Source organism: Armigeres subalbatus, chromosome 2, assembly GCF_024139115.2.
Source record: "Armigeres subalbatus isolate Guangzhou_Male chromosome 2, GZ_Asu_2, whole genome shotgun sequence".
Taxonomy (NCBI): Eukaryota; Metazoa; Arthropoda; class Insecta; order Diptera; family Culicidae; genus Armigeres; species Armigeres subalbatus.
In genome coordinates this window covers 159,114,001-159,135,275 of record NC_085140.1, presented here as the reverse complement: position 1 = coordinate 159,135,275, position 21,275 = coordinate 159,114,001, and the positions used below count along the sequence as shown (strand labels likewise).

Sequence of the window (21,275 nt, the reverse complement as noted above, 5' to 3'; positions counted from 1 at the left end):
TGTCTTATTGGAATTGCTGGGTAGCACCAACCATTCTTATGATTGGGTTATTTGCTAATTTTCGAACTGTCACTTTTAAGTTTAATTCTCCAAATGAGACAGAGCCTAAGGGTCTGTCTCATTTGGAGAATTAAACTTAAAAGTGACAGTTCAAAAATAAAAACAATCACCCGGTCATAAGAATGGCTGGTGCTACCCAGCAATTCCAATAGCACATCGATGGAAAATGATTCGATATCTGTCAAAAGTAATCTTGCTCTGCGAGCAGGGTTAATTGATAATTATTGAAATGTCACTTTTAAGTTTAATTTCGGTTTAATTCTTCAAATGAGACAGACCCTAAGGAGCTGTCAAATCGTATGGACGCTTCGCTTCGCTTCGCACTTCGCGTCTACTCTGGCCGCACCCTTATTGACGGTTATAGGTAGATGTGTAGTCACTGAAAACATTTCACACGCCCATGCGACTGGTTTTACACGTGAATTTTCACTAGTTGTATAAAATGGCAAAATAACGTGTATTTCCAGTTCCGAATGTCAAAAATCTAAACGTTCGATACATTTGAAGTACATGGAAAATAAAATGGAAAAACACGTTAAATCCGTATGAATTGTTATTGTGGAAAACTTCAGAATGGGCACCTTGGGTATTTTACCAAATTTTAAATGTTTTAATCTACATACGACAAATAAAACACTTTTGAGAAATTTATAATTAAAGCCGTCAATCATTTATTTTTAGAATGTTTTGTTTGAATGAATGTTTTATATATAATCAAATAAGCAAGTATTATTCGCCATATGCTGGACCCGAGAAGCAGCACAGAACAGCTGGTCACTCAACTACCTATAAATCAAACTTCAAAATTATTCACTATTTGGTTAATTATTCACACTAGATACTATACTTACATTAATTGGAAACATATTTAGCGCTAGATAATTGCCTCTTCTCTTAAAACAAGTTAAACGTTTAATTTCATTTTTATACATATAACTTAACGTAAAATTTTCTCATCCGCTTAATGACAGCATAACAAAACTTCCTCATCATACTGATAAAAATATAAAAACAATGATCAAAACACGTTAAATTGAACAGGATTGGCAAGTGGTGTCGATTCAATTTTGTTTCTGATGAGTTTAACGTGAATCATAAGTGAAAATGAAAAAGAATAGAACGCGATAGATGCATGTGAAAAGGAACTTTTAGTTTAACGTGGAATACAAGTGAAAAAAATATGTAATAAAACACGTTAGATCCACGTGGAAAAGCACGTTTAATAAGCGTGTAGATTATTTTCAGTGTAATATTGCGTTGTTGTATTGGGTCAGTATTATTTATTGATAAGTGTAAAGATTGTAAATTTCTTGAAACAACTGTACTTAAATAGTTTGGGCTACAACAATTATACGTGTCTCAGTGCCTTTATCTTAAATCCCTGAAAAACATGGCTCTTCAGCTTGGAGATCAGTTCCCGAACTTCACCGTGGACACAACCCACGGCAAGATCGATTTCCATCAGTGGGCAGGAGATTCATGGGTAATTTTGTTTTCGCACCCGGCTGATTTTACACCCGTTTGTACCACCGAACTGTCTGCTGTTGCCCGTCTGGTCCCGGAGTTTGCCAGTCGAAACGTGAAACCAATCGCACTTTCATGTGACTCGACGGAATCACATCGTCAGTGGATCGAAGACATCAAGCATTATGGCAATGTAGACGACTTCAGCTATCCCATCATCGACGATGCCAATCGAGAGCTGGCAGTCAAGCTCAACATGCTCGACAAGGACGAAATTGGTGCCCAGGGTTTGCCGTTGACTTGCCGGGCTGTGTTTATCATCGATAGTAACAAGAAATTGCGCCTTTCGATACTGTATCCCGCCACCACGGGTCGTAACTTCACCGAAATCCTTCGAGTCATAGACTCATTGCAGCTGACCGACAAGAAGAAGGTTGCAACGCCGGCTGACTGGAGGAAGGGCGAATGGTGCATGGTGCAACCAAGTGTGAAGGAAGAAGAACTGCCAGCTTTATTCCCTGATGGTGTTGAAAAAGTAGAACTACCTTCTGGAAAAGGTTACCTTCGAAAGGCATTTCCGTAAACTGACTTGTACTTAATAAATATCATTTTGATGTAAAACTTAAATGTTGTAACAATATAAATACCACCAATGGATAAATTTTCTATTTTTGACAATCACAAAAATTACTTTAAAAAATCGGGGTTCAGCGAAACCAAAGCGCCTTGTTGACTGACTTCTGATATTTTGTTCGTAGAAGAAAAACTAATGAATTCCTTTCAAATCACTCGTACCTACATTTGTTGTTGGATATCCTCAGTTATAGGAAGGAAGGATATCCGCTACGATTTCTAATCAATTGAGTCTAATACACGGAAACTTGTGCAAGAACATGGGTAACTTTTCAATGGCGCTTGTTGCGATTTGGCAGAACCCCGACCACATGTAGGAACGGAGCCAGGCGAGCACCCTCAAATATATCCCTAAAGCCCTAGTAATAAACATTACTTTGCATGTTGCAATACTATAATCTTTTTTATAGAACTGTTTTTGTGGTTGATAAGTAGGGGTGGTGGAAATTCGCGGCAAAGTTTTTATAATTTCGCGGACAGCCAATTCAGAAAATCTGAAAATTCGCGGTAAATTATATTTCGGCACAAAAAATAAAAAAGACAATGTAGGTTCCATATTTATTTAAATTTTTGCGTTTCTTAATTTCAAATATTTTTTGCCTTTCTCGTACAACAAAGTTGTACTGAAAGGCTATCATTTCACTCCGAAAACGAACTTTTTATAGAAGCTTCGGAGACCCATGATAGTGTTATATACCATTCGACTCAGCTCGACGAGCTGAACAAAGTTCTGTCTGTCCGTCTGTATGTATGTGTGTGTGTGTGTGTGTGTGTGTGTGTGTGTGTGTGTGTGTGTGTGTGTATATGTGTGCACAAAAGCTAAGAAAAACATTAGACAACTTTTCTTATAGTAATCCTTAACCGATTTCTTCGCAACAAGTTTCATTCGACAGTGGGCAAAGGATAGTTGATCACTATTAAATTTTAAAACGATCGACCGTTGCGTTTAAAAGTTATAAAGAAAATGGTACATCGAACCATATTCACCATATAAAGTTGGTGTCTTGGCTAAATGCGAGAAAGACAATATCACTACTCAGTGAATTAAGTTGGGTTTTTAATTATTTCTTTGCATTACTGGTCAAAAGCCAATTTTTTTCCCGTTACCTTTTGGCGCTGGGAAGTGTTGATTAAATTGTACTGGCAGACACTACGTTCAGCATCTACCGAGTTTCCAGGAATAGACAGATATTTCACCGCTATTTTGAAGTGCTGAGGAAAACGGAAAGAGGCCGAATGCGAAAAAATAGATTTGAAACATGGCACGAGACGATCAACATTGGGAATCTTTTTTCTCCAAACTTCGCCGATCAATCCTATAATGTGAGCATTGCAGGTCATGTGAATTCGGTAGTAGCCCTTAAAGAATTTCTAACTTTCCTAAAGAATCCATATTTTTTAAAGTCTCTAACTATTTTTACAATTTGAAAGAAAAACAAAATTATTCTGCAGTTTACTTTTGGCTCAACATTCGACCAATTTCGGACTGTGCACTTAAAAAAAAAAATCGAGTCGCCAAAAATGCGTTGTTTGTCGAGTTGGTATTGACTAGGTCAAGAAATCTACTGAGGCAATAGAATGGAATAAAATTATTGACGGGAAAGGTTAATTTCGCGGTTTTTCGCGAAAATGTTAAAATTTCGCGGCTATCATCAAATTTCGCGGATTTCGAATCACGAATTTCCACCACCCCTATTGATAAGTAACAAATTCTCATTTATATAGGTAATTAAATATTAGAAAGACAACAGAGAAGTGAATAACTTTGTGGGCATAAATAAAAAGAATTTAATTAATTTTATTTTATACTTCGGGAAACGAAATGATACAAACATGTTTTATTTCATAATAACAAACAGATTTAATTCCAAAGGCACCACCAATCGACTGGAGGTCAAGACGTTTTTCCTCCGGATAAAAAATCGTACTGATTCAGCACCGAATCCGGAATGTATCGCTCCAGGTGTTTTCGCTCGACCTCCGCCACACGCGTGAACATCTCTAGAAAACGAAGGGTTATCACCGCTTCTTGACAAATCTCCTGCTTTGCTCTAAAAGAAAGTTAACATATTTAGTCATACATTCGAATTCTCATTGAGTACCGTCGTCGTCGTCGTGGGTGACAATGGGTCAAATGGTGGTGAGAATGGTTAACTGTTTAAACTACTACTTAGAATGCTTGTACAATGGATTTAATGTATCTGTGTGCAAGAAAGCTAATTTATAAGAGACCTTTTTGAACAATTTTGCTATCCGACCTTCAGACTGTCGGTTACAGCGATGACTTTTTGTCACCCCCGATGACGGTAAATATTTACTTTAGATTTATGTCCACAAAGGACATCACATATTGGCACAAATACTGAATAAAGATGTCCATTTCTGCTGCGTCAAACTGCCTGAATAGCGTTAACAGCCCAATCACGCTGGGGAAGCCATCGACAGGGTCATTCTTTTTCTTCACGATCAAACTGTCTACATTTCTCATATACTGGAACCGTGGTAGATGCGCAATCACAAATAGAAAAGCCAATAGCGGTAAGAACCTGGGACTTTTTGTAATGATGTACTTTTTGCGGTATGGATTGTACAAACCAGCGCATTCCAAATATCGATTCAATTCGAATACAAGATCAGCGCTCGGTAAGGGTTTTGCTTCATCCAGCGTGTGTCGTTTGACATCCATAAGAATTGCGTCGTTTAAAGCCCTGAGCGATAGCTCCAGTTTTGTAGATTTAACCTTGCAGCTACAGTTGAGTTCAAATGCGATATGCGTCCGTAGGATCTGCTTCTGGCCGATTTTCAGTATCCATTCTTGCAGTTGTGGCCAAATGCGGGTGAAGGTTGTTGTTAAGTTGGCATAGGTTTTGGAAGGATTCTCAACAAAATCCGTTTTATGTAGTTCGGATTCCACGTTATGCAAAGCATCATACCACGTAGGTTCGTGTTGCAGTTTTCGTTGAATCGTTTGTAGAAAATTTTCTAGCTCAGATGTGATCAAAAAAGAGTACAGTTTGTCCAATCCAACCAGGCCAGGGGGACCAAAGGTTTCATTTATACGGCTGGTAAACTTGTTTGTCAGTACAGCTTTTTGGGTTTTGTGATCATACCATGTAGAGCAAATATCGATGTAGGTTGTTACTCTGTGAATAAAATATAGAGAAGTCAATGAAAACGGAGAATGAAATAAAATACTTAAAAGTACAACTTACTTGGGATCAGTAATTCGCAGAACTTCACGAGCTAGCCGCCCGATGAATGTAATCGAGGCCATGTCCACTGGTTCATAACTAGGAATCGGTATGGTATCGTTCTGATATTCCGAATTCCACTCCGAAATTTTGTTCTTCATCAAAGGGTTGCATTCTCTTTGAACGTTAAAATTAATAATGCGTTGCATTTCTTCGTTCCATATCCGAAGGCAATGTATATTTAGATAATCCTGAACATATTCAAACGAACGTTTATAACCGTCGATAATTCGATTGAGAATGGCAAGCTTTGCTTCCAGCTCCGATTCTTTCGCTTTCGGATTAAAAGTTAAATTACTATGGAACGCATCCGAAACGTTCTTAACGAACTCCTTCCTGATGCCGTCTTCCAGCAGTTGTTTCGGATCGAGTTCAACCACTCCTACAAGTGTGGTTTTCATTGCTAGAATGCCTTCGGTGAATGTTGATACCGAGTAGGTTAGTTTTGCAATGACAAAACGCTCATCGAGCTGTGCATATTCTTTCATTTTTTCCTTCTCTAATCTCATTGGAATTTGCTTGATGACATTAGTTTGTAAGTCAATAATTTGAGCCAAGATCGTAAACATGGTCTCCGGGATAATTTGTACAACCTTACGAACGAAGTTAGCGAGCTCATTGCTATAATATTTGGACACGTCCATCAGATCTTCACTTTCTGCTTGATTCAGCCGCAATAAGGGGATTTCCAGAGCAGAAGCTAATTTCAGAAATGTAGATCGAAGTTTGATGACTAAACTGGGATTCTTTTTTATGTTTTCTTGCATCATTGGAGTGTAACTATCTATCAACCGCCAAGCGTAGCTGAAATCTCCAATCAGTTGTAAATTTATCAAATCGTCCTCTTTAATGCTGATTGTATGGAACATTTGGTGAAGATATTGCCGAGTTTCCACAATGTTCTGTTTAACTTGCATATTTTTACTCAAGTCGTGGAAGTCCTGTACTTCTTCCAAAGCTTGAATCAACTGTATGATTGTTCGCCCTGAAATGCTTAATTGTTTATCATCATTGCTCAGCGTATCAATTTCATTACGGATATTCAAAAACCATTTGCTTAAACTGACATTTTTCTTAAGCTTGCCAAAAGGCTTTCCTCCAGAATACGCATCTGCCAGATCTTGGATACGTTCGCATGCTTCCTTTTTAAAATTATCCCATCTTTCCAACCGTTCGTCTAACAGCTTCTTGAGAATGTCTTTTATTTTGGATTCTAGTTGAGCCGTGTTCAACAGCAGTTCGAAAAACTCAATCCCTTTGAAATCAATATCGGCTTCAATGAGATCTTTAACCTGTTTACATTTTTTCAATGATGCCGGGCTTCCTACATCGATAACTGGCATGCCAGTATGCAGCATGATCCATCGTACAGTCAGATTGCATTCGCGGATTAAAGCCGTGACCTTTGGAATGTTGTCCAGAAGCTTTTGCTCTGTAAGGTTTCCCTCCTTGAGGATATTCCTAGTGCGATTTAGCAATGTATCCATTAACCGTTTCTGCTTAGTGCAAATTTCCTTCAAGTTAACTGTGTCGAACGTGTTTAGCAAGGCGGATTTGGCTGCTTTGAAAGGATCCCAAGCATCTGAAATAATTAGGATGTTTTAGAAACTGATTCTGATAACTCAATTAATATATAAGAATGAGTACAAGGAACACAATAGAATGAACCCAATGCTTATACTTTGCAATATGTACTTAAACTCAAAGCTACAAAAAAAAAACAATTTGCAATAAGCTGCTTGACCTAGGTAGTCTGTAGATTTGTTCTGTAGATCTAGATCGTACAATAAGCTAAACTGCTTTGTACTTAGTAGCTATAATATATTTTACTTACTTAGGAGATTGACCGTAATCCCCATATAGAACGACACGATCCAGTTATCGGAGAAAAACTTGTCCACAATTTCACGCATTTTCGCAGCCTGCCCATGGAGGGTTTTCGTTGAGAAGAACAAACATACGTACAGCATACCGGCCTGATTGGCCAAGGCCGTCGAACGATGTTCTGGTAACGGATAGACCGCAATCTGATTGTAGACGTCGTCGGACCGCAATCTTCCAATAACCATTTCGATGTAGATTGAATCGACAGCAATTCGGCCGAAATAATCCTCTGGATAAGTGAACACCTTTTTCATGTTGGACGCGCTTCCGTCATTGAATCCGGTTGAACGCAGTAGTTTGCAAACCTCATCGATGTTGCTGTCGCCGTCGGTTTTCAAGGCACTGTACCGATTATATGCAACGAGCAGCCGCTCACGTACCACACCAGGTATCTGAAGATCAACCACAAGAAGCATAACGCCGTACAAGTAGAGGGCTTCGCACTGTAAATTATGTAAAATATTTAATATACAAGATCGAATAATTGTCGTAATCAAATTTCAAATCAACGATGTCTAGAATATAGAGGCGTCGTTGTTTTTTATCTCTTACCATTAGCTGTTTCCCTTCTTCGTCTTGGAATACTTTCTCCATTGATTGTTGAATGAACATTCCCATGCTCAACTCCTCTATAAAAGAGTTCAAATCTTTGATGTACTTATGCATACTTTCAAAAACGATATAAAAGCGATTCAGGATAACCAGATAGTTCTCTCGAATTTCTTCGTCCAAAGCTTGAAGTTTCTCATCCGCTTCAATTTTTGCGTCCTGTGCATCCGAAATTTGGAAATAACTGAAGTCCATAATAATCTCTCCATATTTGTGCTGGTCTTCCTTCGTTTTTAGACTGATAAAATAAATTTCAAGTTTATTGAATAATCGCAAACTAATAATCAGGTCAAGGACGCATCGTTAAAATGTTCCACTCGTCTGATCGCAACGGAATTAACGTAGTTTCCAAGCTTACCGGAACACTTCTGGTATTAATTCTTTCAATCTCAGTAGTTCGCAAATGATTGTATTTCCCTCGGCTACTATCTGCAATATTGTCTGTCCGCAAACATTGTTTTCAGCTAAAAATTCAGCTGCCATTGTGTTACTGCACGAACAATGAATCACTAAAACTAAATTAACTAAATCAACAAAATATCACACTATGTAATTATTATCGTCGATAACTACTGCATTCGAGAAGTCTGCCTAAGCACAACGAAATGTAAACAAACGCCACCCAACTTGAAGGCCTGTGTTGACTTGACCCATCGGACCCATCTGAAGCTTTTGGATCTGTTCGCAACGCTGGTCGCTGACGGAACCCAATTTTGCGAAAAGCTTGAAAAGCTTGTAATATGCTTTTTGACCAGGTATCGCTGATTGTGTGGGTAACTTTTTTGCGTATATGCAATGCACAATGGTCCCAGAGTCGAATCTAGCAAGACAAAAATGTTTGCGCCAAAACTATTAGTTTTAGATATTGTCTGATTTTCTCAAAATTGCACGCGGCGAACCCTTCATGAAAGGTACCACCGCGCTTTCTGCACCCCGTTTACTTGATTCTTATGGGTGAACAGCACTGCGGTGTATCGTTTGGCGCGGCCGTACCTTTCGACAGTCATTCGCCGCGTGAAGTTTTGTGCAAGTGCCCATTTGGGAACATTACAAACGCCGCGCAGTGTATCATATCCAGAAAATCTGACAATATATAGTATATATACTTTGATCTAACTAACGTTTATTTCCTTACGAAAACCGTTTTTTTTAAATATATTTTTATGTATTGATTTTTGAGGGATATTTTGTATGGACCACATACTTCTAAAGGCACGTCTTTTTGCTGAAGACCCATGGACCTATCTCGTTTATTTATCAAGTTATAGCCGTTTTTCGATTAAAAACATAGGGTAAAATGCCCAATAGTGGACCCCCTAGTAGCGAAATTTCGGTCTTCCTGTCCAAAAGAGTAGAAATTTCCAACATAATAATTCTGCTTGATATCTAATAACAAGTTCTGCATCTCCTCTTCACGATACATACATAAAACACTCAAATACACGACGTTATTCGTTGAAATTAACATTTTAAAGTCTGACTGAATTCGCCCTATAGTAGACCCCCTGGGGGTCCATAATAGGAAATTGCTTCCCTATAGTCGACACTTCATTTGATTTTCATGTTTCGTTTCGGGACGTTCTTCTTCCCTATTGTGGACCCCCCAAAATATTCCTATAATGGACACTCTTGTGTTTATTTTTATAAAATTGTAAAAAATCATCTAATTTTACTTTCCATAACATTTCCAATGCATGTAATCAAATCATAGGACTGTAAGGTAGGTTCTCCCGATGGAATTTCATAGCAAAATATTTACATTGTGCTGTAATAATGCAAAAACGGCTGGAGGGTCCACTATTGGTTGGGGGTCCACTATTGGACACTTTACCCTATTTTTTCAAAACGAAATAAAACGCTTTAAACAAAAAACGCTCCCTCAGTTTTCCCACCATAAACGCAGAAAAGTGCGAGCTTTCGAATAGAACCAATAGATTGAAAATCGGTTTGCTCCATTTTGAAATATACGCATATGAAAAAAACATGTTTTTCATACAAAAACTCGAATAACTTTTTTGTTATACGAGATAGATCCATGGTTCTTTAACAAAAATGTGCGTCTTCAAAAGTCCTAAAAGTGCTCGGAATAAAGTTTATGCGAGAAATAAATGTATAAAAAATTATGTGAAGAATACCGATTTTAAGGGACCGCCCTAACGTATTTATTGAAAAAGCTAATAACTTGTGAACCATAAGTGATAGAAAAATGGTTTCTTCGGCAAAGTTGCTCAAAATTAGTTGCTCTACAACTTTGTGGAACATTGTACAAGTCTTTACCTAAAAATTAAAAAGTTGATATTATGAACCTCTGAAATATAGGTACCACCCTAATTTCACTACATGGAAAAAAAATCGTCAAAAAATATTATTTTTTTCCCAAAGACACTAGGGTAAAGTGTCCAAAAGTGGACCCCCAACCAATAGTGGACCCTCCAGCCGTTTTGCATTATTATAGCACAATGTAAATATTTTGCTATTAAAATCCATCGGGAGAACCCACCTTACAATCCTATGAATTGATTACATGCATTGGAAATGCTCTGGAAAGTAAAATTAGATGATTTTTTACAATTTTATAAAAAATGAAGTGTCCATTATAGGAATATTTTGGGGGGTCCACAATGGGGAAGAAGAACGTCCCGAAACGAAACATGAAAATCAAATGAAGTGTCGACTATAGGGAAGCAATTTCCTATTATGGACCTCCAGGGGGTCTACTATAGGGCGAATTCAGTCAGACTTTAAAATGTTAATTTCAACGAATAACGTCGTGTATTTGAGTGTTTTATGTATGTATCGTGAAGAGGAGATGCAGAACTTGTTATTAGATATCAAGCAGAATTATTATGTTGGAAATTTCTACTCTTTTGGACAGGAAGACCGAAATTTCGCTACTAGGGGGTCCACTATTGGGCATTTTACCCTATATGGCTAGATTCGACTCTGGGACCATTGTGCAATGTTTACCACTAGACTAATCCATTATTTTTTATGTAACTATTTATTGCATTAAGAATGGAGTAACTTTCGATTCTTGTCGATTACTGAAACGATTAATCTTTGGGTAGTAATAAAAGATATTTTAGTTACCACATAAAGATAACTAAAATATCTTTTGTATAGTAATCGATTCGATTTTTCGGAGGAAAAAATGTAGTATCAGTATCCCGCATAGCTGTGGAATGTACAATTACTAGTATTTATCAAAGATACGACCGCAAATTGAACTTAGAATTACTTATAGTGCGATAGTGGATACAAAATTTGATCATCAACGTTTGATGCATGTTCATATGCCAGATGGCTAATAGCCGAAATGTAGGCAATTCACTTCTAAAGTGGAAATTCAATATTGGCTGGCAAAATTGATTTTTTCAATAGTTAAATGCATTGAATCGATTGATTACAATAGTTGTATAATATCTTAGAGAGTTCCCGCATAATGAAAAACGACATGCCATGCAGTCAAAATTACATATGCGTTATAAGATATATTGTCACTATTCACTTCATTGTTAGCATACAATTTTAAGCTTGATTCACCATACCAAGCCTACATCAACACTTAATGTTAATACATAACATGCTGTCGATGTGTAATTATATAGTTCTTGAATTGTACATCTACCAACTGATGTATGGTACATCGAAAATTTTGTTCGAAAAAACGACCAGATTTAAATGTTAATTATACTTAACCGCCCATTACTCATATGGTAGTTTGGCCGTTTACCATCTGAGCTACTGTTGAAACAGTATATGAGACTGTCCATTTATAGTTGACTACTATTAGTGAGACCATCGCTACAATACCACTTATTCTTTTCAATTATAACAGATGCGGTCTACGTATGGTCCATGATTATGCGGGTTTACTGATCGATTCATACTAAGATACTAATATCTCCAGAATCCGTTGAAAAACGGCTGAGCTTTTACTTCCTGGCCACTTTTCATGACGTTGGAAATTGGAAACTTTGGAATGACCCCCCTATCTTACCAAAAGGGATCGTTCAAAAATTACGTCCATCGTTTTTCGGCATTTTCAACCCCCCTCCCCCCTCCTGTCACAAACTGTCACAAATCATTGACTCCCCCTCCCCCTGTACGTTCATGTGTCATTTTTATTTTGGCGATTATTTTGGTTTTTCTTTTTTGTACACTATTTTTACAATAACATAATGAGTTATGTCCAAGTCGCCGTACCAAACTGACTATCTACAAAACCCTTATTAGACCGGTAGTCCTCTACGGACACGAGACCTGGACGATGCTCGTGGAGGACCAACGCGCACTGGGAGTTTTCGAAAGGAAAGTGGTGGAGTGCAGATGTCGGACGATACGTGGTGGAGGCGAATGAATCACGAGTTGCATCAGCTGTTGGCAGAACCATCCATCGTTTACACCGCGAATATCGGAAGACGGCGGTGGGCCGAGCACGTAGCCAGAATGTCGGACAGAAATCCGGTGTAAATGGTTCTCGACAATGATCCGACGGGAACAAGAAGGAGAGATGCACAGCGAGCAAGGTGGAGGACGATTTACGGATCTTCCACAGACTGCGTGGTTGGCGACGTGAAGCCATGGACCGAGCTGAATGGAGAAGACTTTAAGTATAGCACACTGACAATATTCTACATGCTCATGCTAATGGTTTCACATGTGAATTTTCACTAATTGAGAATCATGGCAGAATAACGTGTAAATCCAGTCCTAACTGTCAAAACACGAATCGTTCGATACAATCGGCCAACCCTAAGAACTAAAATGAAAAACACGTTAGATTGAAAAGGAATGCTGTCGTTCGAAATTCATGCCAGCATTGTTCTTACCTTTTTAAACAATCATAAAGAAATACATTTGGCTGATTAGAAGATTTATTATACTGATTTTAATGTACATAATTAATAGAACCAATTATAATATGCATATACAATGGACTATATCGTCTGGTTGATGTATCCTAGACAAAGATTTCCAGGTTTTGCTGTTCTGACGGTTCTGACTTTGTGGCAATTTGTTTACATTTGATTTTGGAATACATCTGAAACGTAATTATGAATGATTCGTTTTTAGAATAGATTTATAATATGTACTTACCATTTTGAATATAATTCAATAGACTGCAATCTCGAATTAAGCGTTGAATACCCGAGAAAAGCTTGAGAGCAAAACGATAACTCGTTTTGATGTTGTGAAATCGCCGAATATGATTACTTAATTTGATATCTTTTTGGTCGTTTTAACGGTTAAAATAACAAAATGTATAGCAGAAAAATCTTACTGTGACATCAAATCGAAAACTATTCCTGCTATCGATGAGAGCAAATCGAAAACTAAATTTCAAGACAAAATTTTCAAAACGACTTATCTGCTTTTGTAAACAAAGATTCAAACGACGATTTGACGAATCTGATAGCTCTCCCACGCAAACCAACTCCACCAATAGATAGGTGAAGGTTTCCGCTACCTGTTGATGGTGTTGGTTTGCGTGGGAGAGCTATCAGATTCGTTAAATTGTCGTTTGAATCTTTGTTTACAAAAGCAGATAAGTCGTTTTGAAAATTTTGTCTTGATTTGATATTGGGTCCGATAACAAAATAAGTACACAGTTTGATGTCAGATCATACGATTTAGAAATCTACAGCAAAATGAGATCAAAATATGTAATCAATCATGATTCATATTTGAAAATAAATTATGATTTCAATTTAATGTCGAATTCAAAATGTGATTTCTTTGTGCTCTCGTTATGTTTTCAGACTTTGCTCGGGTAACCACCACTCTTAAAACCAACCTGTGATACTGTAGTAGCTAATCCTATCTTGACTTCCAACAGGAACATTTGATAGTCGCCATGTTTTTGTCATCACCAATGACAGCTACATAGAATCATGTTCAAAACACGTTATAGTGAACAGTTTTTGCAAGTTGTATTAAATCAAGTTTATTTCTTGTCAATTCAACGTGGTTCAATTGTGAAAATGAGAACTGTTGAAACACGTTAGATCCTCATGAAAAAGAACATGATTCAATCGTGTGGAATATTTTCAGTGACGTCAAAATTCAATGTAAACACGGAAAACGGGATTGGGATTGTGATGTTCAAGTCGACATACACGTGTTCAAATGGCTGTCAGTGGACCCAACCGTTAAGCCCCAAACACAATGTTATTGCGAGAAAAAAGAAAAACTCTAATTTTGCGGAGCAAAGAAGAAGAAGCAGACTGAGTGTCGGAAACTTCAAAATGGCATGCACTGTACGAAAAGTATTGATATTTCTTGATATCAAGAAGATTTGAGAAATCTAAAATGTTTCAAAATCACATAAATATATGACAAAATACGTTTAAAGTACCATAAAACTTGTTTAAAAAATATAGCGGCATGTAACATTCGTTTAAACTTGCATATTCTCGTTGATTTTAATAATCAACATTCACACTGAAAAAATAAACCAAAAATTTTTACCGTGCAACAAGTGATTTGACGTATGCGGAACAGCTTTCCGACAGTCGACCGTCGGACCCCGGTTCGAATTTTTCAATCTTCTCGCAATAGCGGAACGGCAACGGAAACGGCAAATTTGACAGAAAATATATGGGCTAACTGTCAAATTTGCCGTTGCCGTCGCCGTTCCGCTGACATTGTGTTTGGGGCTTTACCGAGGTCGTAGCCCAACCAGCGAATCGCGACTAATAGTATTGTGTATCCGGAATAAATTTATACCGCTTTTTATACCGAAGTTGGATTTTTCTCCAGATACAGGCAACTTTCCCAACTTCGGAAGTACCCAAGTAACCATGAAGCTATATATGCTTGTAAAAAACACAGCCCCAAAAGTTGACTTAAAGTGGAAAAGGGCAATTATAAGACCGAATTAATGGTTCATTGCTTTGGCATGTTGAAATAAAGCACCAGTAATGCATCGCTGCATTCGTACTGCTGATTTAGAGTATCGTTGTCTGACAGTTGATAAATAAATGCAACAACACATCATTAAAACAGATCTAATGCAATTAGCATTTAGCATGCCGATTTGTGATTGATATATGTGCTATATTGTAATGCTTGGTGTTACTTGGGTAGTGCGCTGGATTCTCCTAAAGATGCGCTAAACAACGCATCCATTAGTTTGACAGATAAAACTTCGGAAAAAAGTTCGGTTCGGAAGTCCGGACTTCCGAATTCTAAGTTGGTGCTACGCCGACAATAACTAATCGATTACTCTCGTTTTATGCCCATTATAGAATCGATAAATATTTGGGAAAAAATCGATTCAAAATAATTCGATTATCACGGAGATGAATCGATTAATCGAAGTAATCGATTCTAATTTGCGACATCTCTAGTTTTACGGTCTACGAACCATAATCAATATAGTATCGATAAAATCTTTCCTCCAAAAATGATTGAGTATATGTGCTTTCCAGACTACGAGCTATATCACTTGATATATAGAGTAACTTGACATCAAACTTCACATACCTTATTTTCTTCGTTATTTTCAATGCAAGATGTGCATGCATGTCACATCTCATGTCAAGATTCGCTATGTCAAGAAGACCCGGATAAAAGTGTACCATAGGCTCAACAGTGTAAACAATTGAATTACTATACGCTCTACGATATACAATAGGATATATTGTTTCTTGATGGTTGTCCATATTGTATCAACACCGTGGATATAATACCATTGACGAATACATAGACGGAGGGGTGGCCATTTTTCCGGGCACCACTATATACCCCTGGGGAGTGACGGATTACAATTATTACAATCACTCGACCATTGAGAAGCCCCTCAATTCGAACCACGTCAGTTTGACAACAGTTGTCATTTTCATTTTTGTTTTTGTTATGTTTTTCTGTTTTTCCCTCGCGTGCCGCACAGCAACAACTTTTTCGGTTGTTCTTTTTTATTTATTTAAAGGTTATTTAAACGAGGTCGTGAAAAGTGGCATGTTCATTTTTGGATGTTTACCAAGTAAGTTTTAATTTACGGTCTGATTTAAAAAAATAATTTGCAATAGTTTTGGTGTTTCAGGTATTTGCTCAACCGGTACTTGCTGCGGGTTCAAAACGTTGAAACGTATCCAGAGTCGTCTCCACAAAAGTGCTTTGGAAATGGAAATATGTGTCCTGCTGTACGCTCCTGATGGAGCTGGTGAAACCGACTTGCTGAAAAATCAGGGGTGGCATTGTGCATCTCGATTCGAACGTAATTCTATCGAGTCAAATATGTTTGGCATTACGGGTTTCGATTCGATCTCGAAAACGACTCATCGTTCGAGTATGCTCGAGGAGGTACAACAATAACGAGATGTTTTGGCATTATGGATGCTCGATAGCACACTGAAAAACGACTCAAGTCGAATGAAAACACTCGTCACCTTTTAGCTTTCGAATGTTGTTCGAGAGGCATTTCTTGCTGAAAGTTTTAATTATAATTTGTTATTATTTCTCTACGAGAAGAGAATAAATGTTTTATTATTGTTTCTTGAGGAAAACAATGTCATAAATATACCTACTTTTACAGTTCCCTGACAATATGCAATTTCTAATTATCCCGAAATCCGCGTAAAAACGACTTCAACTAAAATCGTTTTTTCCAAGTTTTCACGTATTTCTTGACGATTTCGATAAACCGCGTGAAAAATCCATGAGGAAAATCTGCGTAAAAACGTGTTTATTCCACAATCTACGTAAAAATAAATGAGTTAAATAAAAAAAACGCGCATGAGATGACTCAAGTGCATTTAACTAAAACACATAGAAACATCAAAGTAATTTATTATCGAATCCTTCTTTAGCTTTAAATTATTTAGCTCAAAATTGGATCTGTGGCAATTCGAATAAACATAAAACTTATAATTTGTGTCGTAACAATATCTCAATTTACAAAACATGTCGTATCGGCATAATGTTTTAATCGGTTGCAACTGCTCAATAAATAATATTGCTTTTTAAAGTCATCGAGCACAATTTGCTTGTTTATAAATTAACTGTCAATTCATGCCATGAAGGATGCCTATCCAACAGGCAACATACTACACGCAGATGAAATTACTCTTATTCTCTCTGTTTACTCACATTCGCCATGCGCTGAAGGTTGTCTCTCCTGCAGGCGGCATACTAAACACGGAGACAGCTATCTCTTATTCTCTCTGTTTACATTTCGTTTGACAGAACATACTCGAATGAACTAGTACAACACCATTCGAAATCTTGTACTGCGACTGAATGAAGTCGAACGAAATACATAATGCCGCAATTTTTTCGAAACGAATCGAAAAACTTACGAATCGAGTGATTCGATTCGAGATGCGCAATGTCACCCCAGGAATCACATCAACGACGACGGAACGATTCACAACTAAGCGGGGACCAGATCGCTGTCGTGATTGATTGCCCTCCAGGAAAGTTTGAGAAAAAAGGCGAGAAATTTTCTCCACTTTTAACTGCTGCCGTAGCTTCATTGCTTCACCTTTTGGAATCTTTGGTCGCTCACAGGAACCATCCAAGAGGATGTAAGACTTCTGCATCTAATTATCAGGACACAGCCGCTTTTTGCGTGTGTGTTATTATTTAAAAGAGGTAGGTTTTGAATTTGTTTATTTGTCTGTACAGCAGCTCGATTGTAGTGTTGTTTTTTAGGACGAATCTGGACGAATGAGGAGACAAACTAGTACCGGACGAAGAGAGGAGCACTTTAGGTGAATGAAAATTTGGTAACCAAACTGCAGATTCCTCAGAAGGATTTGACTACAAAATGTGTGTTGCTCGCACTTGATTGAATCCGAAATTAATCCGCTCCAGCATTAACACTGGAGTAAACCGAGAAGGAAATCGGCGGAGGTTGTTGTTGATTAAGCCATCGGCGATACAGGAATGCGTATCATTGTCTGTCATATGCTGGCGCATCGCTTGATCGAATAATACGCCGCAATGATAACTTATGGTAGTGGTCATTCTGGCCAATTATATCTATACGGAAAACAATGTGTATCTCAACCCGTGCGGACTTTGCAGCATAGATGAACCAATGGTGACACTCGGCTGACCTGTCGTAGGATCATCATTGACACCTGCGGAGGCGGGGGAGTACACGACGGTGGTTCTTTTTACGGTTATGACTTCACCAAGGTCAACCGTTCAGCTGGGTGGCCAAGTTGTTGGTGCAGACCGGAATCTGCCGGTGCTTGTTTGCAAATGTATATATCTTCTACAGTTAATTTGCCATCGGCCTCGCATAACTGCATTCGATTATGGTACTTGTCGGTAAGTTTGTGTTGACTGAAATGAACATATTTAAGTGTTATATATATTTCATAGTATTTTATTTCTTTATTTCAGCGAATATTACGGGAAATCGTAGTTGAATGGAAGATATGTATACCGGCTATCAGCTGCTTAGTCGAAAACATTTCAAACAAGACAATAAGGAATAAGCATTACACAGCGAGATCAAGGTAGTACACGCGGTGCCGCTTTGCCTAGCGGTTTAATGTTATCCTGCGGTTGGCTTTTCCGGATTTATTTTTAGCGCATCCAGTGTTGATCTCAGCGGAAGTGCCTTCTGCCAGCCATCGCGCGTTTTAAGTTAATATTAATTTATAAGAATAAAATAAAAACATATTATAAATTTCGAAACCAAAACTATTTTTTGTATATTTTAGAATTGCCCATTTACAATACAAATACTCATAATGAAAGTTCTTTCATCTTGTTGTTTTGAAAGCATTTTGTGAATACAAATGGAAAAACACTTTTTATTTTGAGAGAAAACTGTTGCTTTGACAAACAGATGAATCTTGCTGAAACACAGTTTGTGCCTACTTGATTGCTAAGTTCCTTGATTGCTTTATTAGTTGGTTGGTTGCTTGATTGATCGTAGCTTGCTTGAATGGTGAGTTCCTTGATTGGTTGACTGGTTGGGTGCTTGATTTGTTAGTTGGTTAATTGGTTGGCTGCTTGATTAATTGGTGGGTTATTTGGTTGGTCGGCTTGTTAGTTGATTAGTTGTTTTGTTGGTTGCTTGAATGGTTAATTGGTTAGTTGGTTGGTTGATTGATTGATTTGTTAGTTGGTGAAATGATTATTTGCTTGAGTTAGTTGGTTGATTGATAGCTTGTTTGATTCGTTAGTTGCTTGATTGGTTAATGGTTGCTTGATTGATTGGAAGTGGTCTTGAATGATTGTTTGCTTGATTGGTTAGTTGTTTGATTGGTTGGTTGCCTAATTGGTTGGTTAGTTGCTTGATAGGTTAATTGGTTGCTTGATTTATTTTTTAATTGATTGGTAGCTTGCTTGAATGGTTAAATGATTGGTTGCTTGGTTGATTGGTAAGATGCTTGATAGGATGGTTGTTTAATAGGATGGTTGCCTAATTTAGTTTATTGGTAGCTTGCTTGAATGGTTGATTTATTTTTTTGTTGTTTGCTTGAATGGTTTTCATGTTGGTTGCTTGAAAAGTTGATTGGGTTACTTGATTGATTAGTAGGATGTTTGATTATTTTTTTGTTTCATTGGTTGGTTGACAGGCTGGTGGGTTGGTAGGTTGTTTGAATGGTTGGTTGGTTGATTTGTTAGTTGGTTGAATGGTTGGTTGGTAGCTCGCTTGAATGCCTAATTGTTTTATTGGTTGGTTAGTTATTTGGTAGTATGCTTAAATGGTTGATTTATTGGTTGCTTGGTTTTTTGGTTTGCTGGTTAGTTGATTATTTGTTTTTTGGTTGCTTGATTGGTTGATTAGTTGGTTGGTTGATTGATTGATTAGTTGATTTGTTAGTTGGTTAAATGTTTAATTGCTTGATTGGTTGGAAGTTGATTGGTAGCTTGCTTGAATGGTTGGTTGGTTGATTGGTAGATTGGTTAATGGTTGCATGATTAATTGGAAGTGGGTTAGAATGATTGTTTGTTTGATTGGTTAGTTGGTTACTTGATTCGTTTGTTGTTTGGTTGATTTGCTGGTTAATTAGTTATTTGATTGGATAATTGGTTACTTTATTGATTGGTTGCTTGATTGGTAACTTGCTTGAATGGTTGGTTGCTTGATTGGTTTATTGGTTGGTTAGTTCACTGGTATCTTGCTTAAATGATTAATTGCTTGATTGGTTTCCCTTGTCATAAGACGAGTTTGTACAATCCCATTGAATTCCACCACATGATTGTATCTGGACAGATACGTATTTCAACCTCAACAGTAAAACCGTCTTCAGTGTCTCGTACTTGACTCGACTCGACGACGAGTCGAGTCAAGTACGAGACACTGAAGACGGCCTAACTGTTGAGGTCGAAATACGTATCTGTCAAGATACAATTAAGTGGTGGAATTCAATGGGATTGTACAAACTCGTCTTATGACAAGTGAAGACATTCCACATCAAGCAACCAACCAATTAGCCATCCAAGCAACCAACAAAACAACTAATCAACTAACCAGCCGACCAACTAATCAAGTAACCAATCAACCAACCAGTCAAGCAACCTATCAATCAAATAACCAACCTATCAACCAAATAACAAATCAACTAATCAACTAACCAGCCGACCAACAATCGATCAACCAGTCAGGCAACCAACCAACTATCAACCATTCAACAGTTCTACCAACTAACAAATCAAGCAGCAACCAACCAATCAATCAATCATTCTACCAACTAACAAATCAAGCAACCAACCAACTAATCTACCAATCAAGCAATCAACAAAACAACTAATCAACCCATCAAGCAGCCGACCAACAATCAACCAACCAACTAATCAACCAACCAATCAAGCAATCAATCAACTGAATAATTAACTAATCAACCATTCCAGCAAGCTACCAATCAACCAATCAAGCAACCAAACAATCAGCCATTCAAGCAACCAACAAAACAACTAATCAACTAACCAGCCGACCAACCAATCAATCAACCAGTCAAACAACCAATCAACCAAATAACCAACCAATCAAGCAACCAACCAACTGTGAAGCAACCAACCATTCAACAGTTCTACCAACTAACAAATCAAGCAGCAACCAACCAATTAATCATTCTACCAACCAACAATCAACCAACCAACCAATCAAGCAACCAATCAACTAAATCGGCATCAACATTTCAAAAGGGCGAAACTGCTTTGGTAAACAAGAGCTTCTCACGTCGCTGGTGGGCTAATTTGAGCCCACCCACGCAATTCAACGCCACTGATGGAAGCAGCGAATCCTCTTTTATCAATCAATGGTGCTGGATGTTGTGGGTGGGCTCAAATTAGGCCACCAGCGACGTGAGAAGCTCTTGTTTCCAAAAGCAGTTTCGCCCTTTTGAAATGTTGGTGCCGAAATAACCAATCAATCAACCAACAATGAAGCAATCAACAAACAAT

General features: G+C 37.7%; 2 protein-coding genes and 1 long non-coding RNA gene across 4 annotated transcripts; 2 read left to right on the top strand and 1 right to left on the bottom strand.

Annotated features, from left to right (window-relative positions):
• Positions 1 to 1,292: 1,292 nt before the first annotated feature.
• Positions 1,293 to 2,185, top strand: LOC134215374 (peroxiredoxin-6). The gene has a single exon (XM_062694580.1). The coding sequence runs from the start codon at positions 1,451 to 1,453 to the stop codon at positions 2,105 to 2,107; it is 657 nt and encodes a 218-aa protein (XP_062550564.1). The 5' UTR covers positions 1,293 to 1,450; the 3' UTR covers positions 2,108 to 2,185.
• A 1,732-nt stretch (positions 2,186 to 3,917) lies between these two features.
• On the bottom strand, positions 3,918 to 8,617 carry LOC134211089 (WASH complex subunit 5). 2 transcript variants are annotated; one of them, XM_062687700.1, is made up of 7 exons: positions 8,475 to 8,617; positions 8,260 to 8,416; positions 7,845 to 8,139; positions 7,243 to 7,735; positions 5,370 to 6,990; positions 4,476 to 5,300; positions 3,918 to 4,208 (listed from the first exon to the last, which is right to left on the bottom strand). In XM_062687700.1, exons 2-7 carry the CDS (start codon positions 8,382 to 8,384, stop codon positions 4,052 to 4,054), a joined length of 3,516 nt encoding a protein of 1,171 aa, XP_062543684.1. In that variant the 5' UTR covers positions 8,385 to 8,416; positions 8,475 to 8,617; the 3' UTR covers positions 3,918 to 4,051. The 2 variants fall into 2 exon arrangements, with proteins under 2 accessions (XP_062543684.1, XP_062543683.1); XM_062687699.1 differs by having other exon boundaries at positions 8,260 to 8,575.
• Positions 8,618 to 16,322: 7,705 nt separating this feature from the next.
• LOC134215373 (uncharacterized) lies at positions 16,323 to 20,058 on the top strand. The gene is made up of 3 exons (XR_009980130.1): positions 16,323 to 17,498; positions 17,559 to 18,182; positions 18,258 to 20,058. It is a non-coding gene; the product is annotated as an uncharacterized LOC134215373 (long non-coding RNA).
• The last annotated feature ends 1,217 nt before the right edge of the window (positions 20,059 to 21,275 follow it).

Coding starts and splice junctions, on each gene's coding strand:
- LOC134215374 (XM_062694580.1), top strand. CDS start 1,451: ATGGCTCTTCAGCTTGGAGATCAGTTCCCGAACTTCACCGTGGACACA.
- LOC134211089 (XM_062687700.1), bottom strand. CDS start 8,384: ATGGCAGCTGAATTTTTAGCTGAAAACAATGTTTGCGGACAGACAATA. Junction 7,736..7,844: donor AAGAAGGGAAACAGCTAATG/GTAAGAGATAAA, acceptor CATAATTTACAG/TGCGAAGCCCTCTACTTGTA. Junction 6,991..7,242: donor GATTACGGTCAATCTCCTAA/GTAAGTAAAATA, acceptor TAATTATTTCAG/ATGCTTGGGATCCTTTCAAA.